This window comes from Vigna unguiculata, chromosome 11 (assembly GCF_037176805.1).
Source record: "Vigna unguiculata cultivar grain cowpea cultivar isolate G323 ecotype 2 chromosome 11, ASM3717680v1, whole genome shotgun sequence".
Lineage (NCBI taxonomy): Eukaryota > Viridiplantae > Streptophyta > Magnoliopsida > Fabales > Fabaceae > Vigna > Vigna unguiculata.
Window position 1 is genome coordinate 15990219 of NC_140802.1, and position 12192 is coordinate 16002410.

General features: G+C 34.9%; 1 protein-coding gene and 2 non-coding genes across 4 annotated transcripts; all 3 read left to right on the forward strand.

Annotated features, from left to right (window-relative positions):
* The first annotated feature begins 3548 nt into the window (after positions 1 to 3548).
* TRNAQ-CUG (transfer RNA glutamine (anticodon CUG)) lies at positions 3549 to 3620 on the forward strand. The gene has a single exon. It is a non-coding gene; the product is annotated as a tRNA-Gln (tRNA).
* Positions 3621 to 3729: 109 nt separating this feature from the next.
* Positions 3730 to 3801, forward strand: TRNAQ-CUG (transfer RNA glutamine (anticodon CUG)). The gene has a single exon. It is a non-coding gene; the product is annotated as a tRNA-Gln (tRNA).
* A 90-nt stretch (positions 3802 to 3891) lies between these two features.
* On the forward strand, positions 3892 to 11965 carry LOC114168713 (Cyclophilin-like peptidyl-prolyl cis-trans isomerase family protein). 2 transcript variants are annotated; one of them, XM_028053620.2, is made up of 12 exons: positions 3892 to 4057; positions 4156 to 4407; positions 7106 to 7195; positions 9035 to 9130; positions 9619 to 9726; positions 9860 to 9912; positions 10143 to 10242; positions 10453 to 10506; positions 11077 to 11235; positions 11316 to 11438; positions 11530 to 11579; positions 11663 to 11965. In XM_028053620.2, the coding sequence occupies exons 1-12, from the start codon at positions 3962 to 3964 to the stop codon at positions 11772 to 11774; spliced, it is 1293 nt and encodes a 430-aa protein (XP_027909421.1). In that variant the 5' UTR covers positions 3892 to 3961; the 3' UTR covers positions 11775 to 11965. The 2 variants fall into 2 exon arrangements, with proteins under 2 accessions (XP_027909421.1, XP_085525573.1); XM_085669447.1 differs by lacking the exon at positions 7106 to 7195.
* Positions 11966 to 12192: the final 227 nt, after the last annotated feature.

Below are 12192 nucleotides of genomic sequence, written 5' to 3' on the forward strand. Positions count from 1 at the left end.
CCTGAGCGGATGAATTGAGAAACCCTAACTCAGTGATAAGATGAAGATATTATAGAAGGTGGAGGTAGGTGAAAGGGAAGAGGGCGAGAAGGGTGGCATTGGCGGGGGATTTATAGATGCAGCCGAAGAGGGAGTGGTCACCGTCATTGTTGTTGGAGAAGAAGTCAATGTTTAGGGTTCCGACGTGGGTGAGGTAGAGGAAGGGGCGGCACTAGTGGCGACTGTGGAGGGGAGGTCCTGGGAAACTGAGAGTGAACTGAACGTAATCGTCAATGACTAAGTCTACAAAATGTGAATTTGGAAATGTGGGTTTGGAGTGAAGCGTTTCTGAGAGGGTTTGGTGAGTAGGAAAGAGGTGCGGGAAAAACAATTGTGGGAGGCAAGGTTAAAAGTCGACAAATTTTAAGCACCGAGAGGGTAAGTAAAAAGTGAGAGGGAAAGTATCAACATTAATTAAAAAATGACATTTAAAACGTCATATTTTACCGTAAACTGCCATATTTTACTCGTAAAATGTAACAGTTGTTCAAATGTCATATTATATCGTAAAAAGTGACAGTTTTAAACAACCGTCATATTAAAATTATCATAATATACATGATTTTTTGTAGTGATTGTCTTTCTTTAGATGCCACGTTCCCAACTTTGTCGTACTTGCATTAAAACTTGACAAATATCATGAACTGAAAGCAAATTATTTTGGACAGACATAATGTTCACTATTGCAATTATTTGTTAATGAAATGAAAAAACATGTTAACCATTTAAACTAAGGAAAATACTGCCATTTAAAGCTAAAGAATTAATAGTCTAAAACCAAATTTTATATTCAACTAAGTAAAGCTAGATAAATTTGATGCAAAGGCAAGAAAAACTAAAGAATCTACTTATTCTATCAATTAAAAGTCTAGACTAGGTCAATTAAGACTAAGACAAACTAAGGCAACACTGCTATACTCTAGATTATCACTAAACAAAGCCTAAAAACTAGTAATTAAAACAAAACGCAACTTAAGACCTAATTATCTAATCTACACTAGAATTGCCCTAAAATACAAATAATGACACTACATAGCCCTTAAAGAAGTGATTTTAAGCTTGAAAAACATGACCACTTAGGGACTCATCAAAGGAATATAAACATAATTTTTAGTTATCATTGAACTGAGAGAAATTCTCTGTTAGGGTTATTTCCTGAACCATTTCAATGTTATCAAGATTTTTCTATATCTTGTGGTGATCTTCGAGGCTTATCAAACCTCGTTGTTTGTGACACTTATTTTTATGTTTTTTTTTATCTATTTGAAATTCCACAGTTCAAAATTTATAGTTGCCAAATTTGCATGTTTTAGGGTCACTCATTGGTAATATCATTCTCTAAATCTCATTTATGTTCATACAATTTCATTGGTATTATGAGATATGTTCAAGCCCTAGTTAGGTCTAAAATTCATTATGACTAAGAATAATTCTCATCATATGTGGCATGCTACATTAGGTCATGTAAACTCTGTATAGGTTCTGAAATTTCAATGATGAGGATTAATTAACTTGCATGACAAAAAAAGAAAGAAACTTGATATATGTGTAGAATATAAAATAACAAAGAAAACATATAATTGTGTAGAATGTCAAATTGAACTTCTAGATTTAATTCACACCGATGTTGTTGACTTAAATCAAACCAGTGTGGGAAAAATTACTTTGTAACCTTTATAGATGATTATTTTAGATACACCAAAGTGTACTTAATCAAACATAAGGATGAAACATTTGATAGGTGCTTTTTACACCTATAAATAAAATTAGTTAAATAGGAAAATTGAACAGACTAGATCAAATAGAGGTGGTGAATGTGCTTTTTTCAATGATTAATTTGTTAAAGATGATATTATTTACGAAACAACCCCACCATATTTATCTGAGTCTAATGGAGCTAAGTGAAAAAATAACACTCTTAAAGAAATTACGAAAGTTATTCTTATTAAGTCTAGTGCTCCTAATGAATTTTTAGGAGAAACATTACTTACCATATGTTTTTTTACAAAATAAGATACCAAAAAGTAAGAAAATTGCTAAAACACCCTATAAGTTGTGGAAAAGTTATCCACCTAATCTCAAATACCTAAGGGTATGAGAGTGTCTGGCTAAAGTGATGCTACCCGATCCTAAGAAAATGAAATAGGTTCTAAAACTTTTGATTGTATGTTCTTAGACTATGTAGAACATAGTGTTTCCTATAGGTTTCCTCTATTCAAATTTCGCTAGCTCTAACATCTACCCATAAGTTAGTTATTCACCAAATGGATGTTAAGTTTAAGAGTTAGAATCATAACGAAAAGAGAGTATAGTACTATCCTAAGAGCAATATTAAGAAACTTAGTAAGTTGGATTATTTTGAACTCAAACAAGTAAGCACCCTTTATGATGCTAACTCTCATTTAAAGAAAAATAGAGGATACTTTATTTCCCAACCTTAGTATGTCCAAACAATTGGGAACTTACTGCATCCAATGAACTTTTTTAGACAAGGCATTAAATATGCATTAGGTAGACTAAGTATATATTCTCAATGTCCTAATCAAGAACATTGAGATACACTTGAAAGTCTCAAAAAATACTTGGGGGGTAAAATGAATTATGTTATTGAATATAGTAGATATCCTATTGCACTAGAAAAGTATAGTGATGCTAAATGAATCTCTTATTAAAATGAGATAAAATCCACTTGTTGTTATGTGTTTACATTTGGGGGTGGTACGATTGCATGAAGATCAACCAAATAAACAATTATTGAAAGATAAATAATAGAATCATTGCTTGTTGCATTTGAAATGGTTGGAAGTGAAGTTGAGTGGTTGAAAAAATTCTTAGCAAATATTTCACTAGGAATGAAACCAACCCCATCTATATGAATACATTGTAATTGTTGATCAACAATAGTTATAGTTAAAAATAAAACTTACAATGGAAGGAACAAATGTATACGACTAAGACGTAATTTGATAAAATAGTTGTAAAGAGTGGCACAATTTCCACTGACTATTTTAACTCAAAATAAAATTTACCAGTTCCTCTAACGAACCCCTTAAAAGAAATATGATTTTAGAAACATTGAGGAGAATGACACTCAACTCCTTTGCAAACAAAAATTAATGAAAACTCAACTTTTATGATCTACAATCATTTGAATAAAAATTAGTCACCTGTTAGTTTTGCTAGTGTTAAAATTAATTTTAAATCAATTCTCTCCATTCCTATGGTGGGTGAAAGTGCTAGATAATATATTATTGAGAGGATAAACTTTATAGTTAAAATTCTAAGTGTTGAATAGACTACTTGTATAAAATCTTAACAAAATTTTTAGAGTACTCATGAATACTAAAACATTCATAAATGTAAGCATATAGATGATTTAATCAAACATATCATTATATTAGATTGTCAATAATACCTTTTATTTGTATAATAATACATATATTTGGTGTTCACAACAACCAAATGGCAACTATAGGTATTTTATATATTATTGTTTAAACAATTGAATTGGTCCCATGGTCTAGTGGTCAGGACATTGGACTCTGAATCCAGTAACCCGAGTTCAAATCTCGGTGGGACCTTTATAATAATATTTTTAAAACTTCTTGCATCTGACTGTTAGCAAAAATTTAACTCACATGAACAGCTACACTTAAAGAATATTGTTCTCCCATTCACTCTTAATGAATTGGTCCCATGGTCTAGTGGTTAGGACATTGGACTCTGAATCCAGTAACCCGAGTTCAAATCTCGGTGGGACCTTTGTCTAAACTTTTTATTATAACTTCTAAACGGAGGGCAAAAATGTAATCTCAAATCAACCGCCACACTTGAAGCATTTTCTTCACCCATTCACTCCCACACAACAACAGATTAGGCACGCACGCACACACTCACAGGGTGTCCTTTCTTCCCTGCTTCAATGGCGTTCACTCTCTCTCCCTCCTTTAACCTTTCCCTCACTCGTAACCGAATCACCTGCTTCTCCAAGGAGCACCGCCGCCAAGTCATCGCAAAGGTGTTCCATCACAACAACGCGCATTACAACTGCAATGGCACGTTTAACATTTCTGTCACGAGTGGGTTTTTACTGAACCTGTTTTCGGGATGGTGCAGGAAGCGGTGGGAGACGCGACGCGTGCCATTTCTGCGAGTGTTGTGGAGAGGATAATGAAACGGTTGAGGAGTGTGGTTCCGATGGTGATTGCGTCCGTTCAGATTAGCGCTATGGTGCCGTTGGTTGATTACGTGGCGTCTCCTGGTGCTGCCGAGGCAGTTTTGTATTCGCCTGATACGAAGGTTCCAAGAACCGGGGAGGTTGCTCTCAGAAGAGCCATCCCTGCCAATTCTAATATGAAGTCTATACAGGTCTGCTCGGTTTTGCTAGCGTGTTTAGTTGATTTTTTTTTTTTTTTTTTTGTGTGTAAAGGAAATAGTAATCGCTTTCTTTTCTTTTCTTAAATTAATATGAAAACGCCAAATTTTACATTTATTGGCTAAGATGCTACTTATGTTTATCTTAATTTTCCATATTTCATGTAAAAAACACTACATTTCTTAATAAACAATCCTTAACATTCTTCTTTAAGATGATGCTCATGTATTTTTGGAATAAGAACATTAAATGGGGTTATATTAGTTGGAATTTACATATATTTTAATTCACCAAAACGTAGGGACTTGTGTCCCTTATAATCCTGGTGATGCCAATTTGTGTCGTTCAAGATATCTGAGATGTTAGTCATTGCCTAAGCTTTAGTTTGAAAAAAAAATAGTTTACCAAACTGAAATCATTTTTTTAATATTTTAATTTAGAAAAAGCATAAAAGTGTCGTTTGTTAATATAAGCAAGCATTTTATTAAGGGTAAAATGGGATAAATAGGTAATTACAGAGTTCAATGCTTACACGCTGAAGATACTTATTGTGGATTTTTTTTATATATTTAAATTCAGAGGAAATGTACGCGTTGTTGTACTCTAGACATATATTTCATTAAGGGCAAGATTGGACAACCAATTAATTTAAGAGTGCATTAGGAATGTACTTAAAATAGTTATATCACAAACTTATGATATTTAACATATTGTAATATGATCACAATGCAATCACATTATCCCTGTTTTTTTTTTTTTTTTTTTTTTTTTCTGTTCTTTGTTAATTATCTAATAACAGTTTATTTGCTTATGTAAGCTTAATAGAATAACATAACAAAATACATACTTATTTTGATAGAACTCTCCATCAACCTTGAAACAAGTTTAGAAGAGCTGTTGGAAAGTTAATATAAATGGATGCAATCTAGACTTGGGCTGTAGACCTCGAAGCTATACTGACTGAAGCAGAACATGAACAATGGCCCGATACAATGTTACAAGAAATTGCAGTCTTAGAAGCTGTAAGGACACTTGGAAGATCGAGAGGCTAGTGGCAATGGGTCTACAAGATAGAAGTACAATTCTATTTTAATGGTGGAGCGCTATATGTCCAAGCTTGTGACAAAAAGGTTCACTTAAGTTGGAGTTTTGGACTTCCATGAAACCTTTTCACAAGTAGCACAACTTTTATTGGTTACAGTTTCCACTTCAGTAATACTTTCGGAAAAAGGAGACTTAGTAGATGCTAGCAATTCATTTGTGCATGGTGATATAGAAGGGATATTTACATGTGTCTCCCCCTCGGCTTCAAAGCAGGTGGAGGTAACAAAGTTTGTTGAACTCAGAAGTCAATTTATGGACATCTTCAAGCATCACAAAACTGGTTTTTAAAGTTAACTGCAGCTCTGAAACGTTATGTATTTGTTAAGTCCCTTGCTGACTATTTTCATATCTGAAAGGCAAACTCTTCATTGGGTTGTTAGTATAAGTGCATTACATCTTACTAGCAGAAAATAGTTTAGACGCTTGTTTGGACTTCAAGAGTTATTTGGAAAAACATTTTCATATCAAGGATTTGGCGGTGCTCAAGTATTTCTGAGGAATAGAGGTAACAAGGTAAAAACAGGGAAACTTTGCGCAAAAGGAAAATAAAATGCATTGAACATAATATCACCTTGTGTACGTAGACCTGCTGAGTCTTCCATGGATGAGGGACAAAAATTGGGGCTAGCAGGACACCAGGAAATGAAGTATTACTCAGTTTATCAACATCTAGTTGGCAGACTATTTACATGATGATTACTGACCAGAGATGTTTTATTTCGCTGCATGTGTTGTCCTACTTTGCACAAGCACATAAAAAAGAACACCTAAAGATTGCAATGGTGGTAGTGCCTTAATGTCAATCCTTGAGAAGAGATATTACCGACCAACAATGATTTGATATAGTACACCTATTACGGGCACATTGAGATCCGTGATGGATACTTTGTCAATATTGGGAATCACCCATGTATTGGAAGACGAAAACTTAGGGCAATATATCCTATTTTTTAAGAAAAGCATAGTATCGGGATGGAAGCAGCCAGTAATGAGCTAATTTGCCTGAAGTCAATTCATCCTTGGGGATAGGTCTCAAATGACCTATTATGAGGTTGTATTGTGATATCAGTATGCTATAATCATAGTAGAAAATCATGTTTTCCATATTGAGATAAATTGTTACTGTGCAAGGGAGCAACTACAGGTTGAAAATATTGTGGTGATGACTTATGCCATCAGTTCATAGTTCCAACAGATAGACATATTCAACCAGGCTCTCACTTGACAATAATTTCAATTTCCACCGGTCATGCACCAACTTCAGAGGGTGGAGGATTACTGAAAGTAGATAGCTGCTGTAATTGGTTATAGATGATTATTGACAGATATTGGATTTGGAAAGTAAATATTTTGCTATAGAATTTATTATAGTTGGCCAGAGATGATTTTGGGATATGATACATTTTCATTTGATTCATTTGAATGTTACATTGATTAGGAATTTTTATATAAGGCAGGAGCTGCCCGTTTGTACATCTTTTCTAATCCTTTCTGATTAATATGGAATAGGAGAATTGTTTTTCAGATTTTTGTTTGTCTTTGAACCTTTTAATGATCAGCATTTTGTTCTGTTAATGTCTTTTTCAGGACACTCTTGAGGATATTACGTACCTGTTGAGGATTCCCCAAAGAAAACCATATGGAACAATGGAGGGGAATGTGAAGAAAGCTTTGAAAGTATTCAATAATTTTTTTTATTTCCTGTTTCTTTCATCGTTTGTTCTTAGCTGTATTTGATTGAGAAACAAAATATTGATTATTAGGTGATGTAGTGATGTTGCATCTGTGAAATATTTGCCTTTCATTCTATGGACCGACACAGGTCAAATTTTGAATTTCATACATGATAACATGTGTGAGCTTTAGACCTATCAATTTGGCCCAATCCACATGGCTTGACCTTGACTTACATGGAGCATGGCCAAAAGGGTCCAAAGGACCAAAAACCCACATAAGACCAAAAAACCCATAGGGCAAATATGCCCACAAAAAGTCTTATGGGTCAGGGCAAATCCATGGACCATTTTTTTGAGGTAAAAAATTTTATTTAAAATGAAAATGAAGAAAAAAAATTTAATTAAATATCTCTTTAGACACGAAAAACATTTACTCAATGTAAATCCAAATTTAAGTCACTATGGGTAGGCTCCAATTACGCTCAAGTCAAGTTAGGCTAGGCCAAGACCATGTATAGTTGGGCCTAGGATAGGCCAGGCTGGGTGTAGGTTAGGTAGAGATGAATCAGATCTAACTCAAGCTGAGTTAGGACGAGCCCAAGTCGTGTTGACTCGGGTTGGACCTGGGTTAGGGTGAGTTTGGTTGGCCCAAGACAAGTTGAATCTAGGTCGGACTGAGTCTAGTATGAAATAAGTCTGGTCAGGATGAGATGGGCTCGACTTTGGTCAGGAAAAGTTAGGTTGGACCCATGTCGGGCCAAGTCGGGTTTAGCCGAGGTCAAATTAGGCTAAGTCTAGTTAGGCCAATTCGAGTTGGGTCTATCTTAGGCTGAGTCAAGTTCAGTCTAGGTCAGACATAGTTGAGAGTCCATGTCGTGCTAAGTCGAGTTAGGCCAAGCAGAGTTTGGGTCCAAATCAAGCCATGTCATGTTGGGCTAAGACAAACTCATTTGAGATTGAGCCCATGTCGAGCAATGTCAAGTTTGACCAAGATCAAGTCAGGCCTAGTTTAGACCAAGTTAGGTTAGTTCAATGTTAGGTTGGGCCCTATTCAAGAAAGTTTAAGTTATGTTGGGCTTATGTCATGTAAGATTGGGTTGCGCCCAACCTAAGTTTGGGTGAGGTTCAAATCAGGCTTTGTTGGGTTGGACTAGGTCAGGTTGAACTTGGGTGGGAAGAGCCCAAGTCAAGATGGGATTGAGTTGGGTTGAGCCTAGGTCAATCTGGGTTGGGCCTAGTAAGTCCATGTTAGGTTGGATCAAGCATAGCCAAAAACAAGATTGGTTGAGTTGAGTCGAGCTCAAGTTAGGCTTGGTTGTGTCAGGCAAAGATTAAGTTGCGTCCAAGTTAGGAAAGGTCTAGTCATGTAAGGTCAGGCAAGCTGAGTCGAGCTCAAGTCAAGCTGTGTCAAGTTGGGTCTAGAAAGGTTGGATTTGGGCCCAACCTGGGAATGTTGTAAATAATAAAAAATAATGACCAATTTGCAATTAGTATAAAATATTTAGAGATTAATTTGTTATCTAGAATACCATAAGGATTCATCCGATCCTGGGAAGTATTTAGGAATCAATTGAAGTCTTATTGTAATTTTGTTGTAGGCCAAACCTACATTGGTTTTGATAAAGCTTGCTATATCTTTTTTGTTGATTAAGAAATTGAGGCATATAACTAAGAAACTCCTTTAGAACTTATTTTGCCTTTGGATTTCTGTAGTATTTGTTGCACCTCAGTAGAATATCTTCTTACATCTTTGACATTGTGTTTGGTCTGTTGTTGATATGAATTTGTACTGTTGGCATTTGAGGACATTTAATTTTAGTAATTTTCTTCTTTTCATCAGTTAGCAGTTGATGAAAAGGATTCTATATTGGCCAGTATACCGGCAGAACTGAAGGAAAAAGGCTCTTTGGTACATGCATCCCTAATAGAGGGAAAGGTATTCTCAAAAACTGTATCTTCTGGAACATATGAATTTTAGTTTGTATATCCCGATATAATTATTGTCATTATACATGCTGGCATTCATGATCTAACGCCCTCCTCTATTTGGATAAAAGAGTAGTCATTTGCATTTCATTTAAATTGATTATTTGTACAACGATCTCAGTTGAATATTTCTGAGGTTATACTTAAGATTATAGTTCTTACATTACAAAATGAATATATTTTTCTATTGTCAATGTTTCTGATATGAAACTAATATACCGGGTACCTATTTCCAAAGGAATACTTAATGCAAGAAAAGAATTTTCAAATGTAGAAACTAGAATATGGATTTTGTCATGTTTAATATTGTTCTTTATGTTCTGTCCTCTGCAGGACGGAATCTACTAGAATATCTTAGAAGTTATAATTGACGAATTATGGAAATTAGTAGTAATGGTTCATTATAGAAGCTACATCAGTGATGTCAATATTTTGCAGGGGGGCTTGCAAACTCTTCTTCAATCTATAAAGGAACAGGATGCAGATAAAGTATCTGTGAACCTTGCATCTACACTGGACACTGTAGCAGAGCTAGAGTTGTTACAGGTAGCTGCAAACTAGATAATATGATAGAATCTTGAAATCAATGTAGTTATGTTCAATTATCCAAAAATACTTGAATGAATCTGTCCAACAACAATATTATAACCATATCTGGAATCTGAACTTGTTGCAACAGGCGCCAGGATTATCTTTTTTGTTGCCCGAGCAATATGCAAAACAATATCCACGGTCAGTGACTCAAATTAAAAGTCATGTCATTCTCTACCTTGATGTAATACATAGATCCGTGTATGGATATTTCAGTTTTCCACCCTTTTAAATGTTGGACATACCGTGGCCATTTGATATGAGTCTAACATAACAAAAGATATTCACTGAAATTATTCATAGCTCAATTCCTTAGGAAAAGTGAAGTGTGTAAACATTGGGGAAAATCAATATCTTGCCATTGCTTTTAGGCTTTCTGGGAGAGGAACTGTCGAGTTCACCATTGAGAAAGGAGATGGTTCAACATTTTCCCCAGTTGGTGGAGAGCAGAAAAATACAGCCACTATTCAGGTATAATTAATCCCGTAAGTTCCCCTTTGTAATTTGCCATTGGTTATTGATTTGGTGGGTTCAGGTGTCTTAAAGGATCTATAAGCAGTAAGAACAGATTCATTTTGAAGACTAAATCAAAATTGCAGTTTGATAAATGGAGCATGAATAAAAAAAAAACTGTTAATAATTGGTATTATTAAAGATTAACTATTAGACCTTTGTTTTCAGGTTGTTATTGACGGATACTCTGCTCCATTAACTGCAGGAAATTTTGCAAAACTGGTAAGGTAGTGGAACGTTACTTCAGACTTGTGAATTTTCCATATGGTTATTCTTTCCCTATGGCCATCCTTGATTTTAATCACTTCTGAGGGTTCAATCACTTTCGTTCAGATTTCCCAAGTTCTTTGAGTGAACCAAAGCACTATTTGAATGGTTAATGTCAGTTACTAAGTCCTATTTGCTTGAACTTCTCATACCATCGCTGGAAATAATTCGATCAATTAATATTCTTGTGAAAACTAAGTTCTTTGAGAACTTTATATTTATTTTGGCCTCTTGGTTTGATAGTTTGAAAATAGAAGAAAGATTCTGTTGAGACTGTAATGCATTTGGGAATGGATCCATCACTAAACTGAGAAAGTTGTTTAGGATGTCAAAGAGTCAGCAATGAACTGAACTTGTTGATTTATTGGAATATTGCCATTCTTAGAATATTTAGTTTCAATTGTACATGTCCATGAGAACTTGTATTATGCAGTATAATTCCTGTTTTTAATTGTTGGTGCTTTAAATATCAAGATTTTTAGATTGTATAGTGGAAACAACACTTACACACTCCCCACCCTCCAGGTGATGGATGGAGCTTATAATGGCGCAAAACTCAACTCTATCAACCAAGCTATTCTCTCAGATAATGGTGGTGAGAAGAACAGTGGTTACAGTGTTCCCTTGGAAATAATGCCCTCTGGACAATTTGAGCCCCTTTACAAAACAACATTAAGTGTGCAGGTATGTTCATAAAAAATTGGCAGCAGGCATTACAGGAATTTATGATACTGTTCTCTTATATATTTTCTGTGTTGAGGAAGGATGGAGAACTGCCAGTTCTTCCTCTATCTGTTTATGGGGCAGTTGCTATGGCTCATAACGAAGCCTCAGAGGAATATTCATCACCTTATCAGTTCTTCTTCTATCTCTACGATAAACGAAGTGTAAGTGCAATTTATTACTATTATTGATTAAGCAATTCATTTTTCCTCGTATTAATGTAACCTCTAGTCGTTTTCTTTTCCTCTTTCGTAGGCTGGTTTGGGAGGGATATCATTTGATGAAGGACAATTTTCAGTTTTTGGGTATGTTATCCTAGCCTGCCACATAATCAATTTTGGATATCAACATTTTTTCCAGTGTTTATTTATGGCATTAAACGATGCAGATACACAACCACCGGGAGAGATATTCTTCCCCAGATAAAAACTGGTGATATTATTCGTTCTGCAAAGCTAATTGAAGGCCAAGATCGTCTTGTATTACCGAATGAAAGTTGAGTATATTTGGTGGCGGTGTTACCCAAGTAGGAAAAATATTCATTCTTTTTAATATATATGTATATGTGGATGGCATATGGCATCAACCTGATTTTCTTGGAGTAGGTTGGGTTCTAAATTATGTAGAAAATGAGTTGAAATTTCAATTTAATAAAAATTCCATGGAACAGTCAATTAAATTCTCCAGAAAAGGAATCCCTTTCGGTGACTTAAATATTACTTTAGTTTCTTGTAAACGAGTATATCATATGGTTCGTTATCCACCTCTTACTAAAAGGATTATATATTATCTGTGCAGGCCAGTCGGTTTAATGGGTCTGCTGCCCAATAATGCAACGTTTAATAACTATTAGGAATTTTAGGTCAAAGGCATGGAATAACAATCTAATTTTTTTTATACTTGAACATGTTTGAAAAA

What these genes read in the sequence shown, in the direction of transcription:
- LOC114168713 (XM_028053620.2), top strand. Translation starts at nt 3,962, where the DNA reads ATGGCGTTCACTCTCTCTCCCTCCTTTAACCTTTCCCTCACTCGTAAC. An exon ending in GCCGCCAAGTCATCGCAAAG is followed by an intron (nt 4,058 to 4,155) that starts GTGTTCCATCAC and finishes GGGATGGTGCAG; the next exon opens with GAAGCGGTGGGAGACGCGAC. An exon ending in ATGTGAAGAAAGCTTTGAAA is followed by an intron (nt 7,196 to 9,034) that starts GTATTCAATAAT and finishes TCTTTTCATCAG; the next exon opens with TTAGCAGTTGATGAAAAGGA.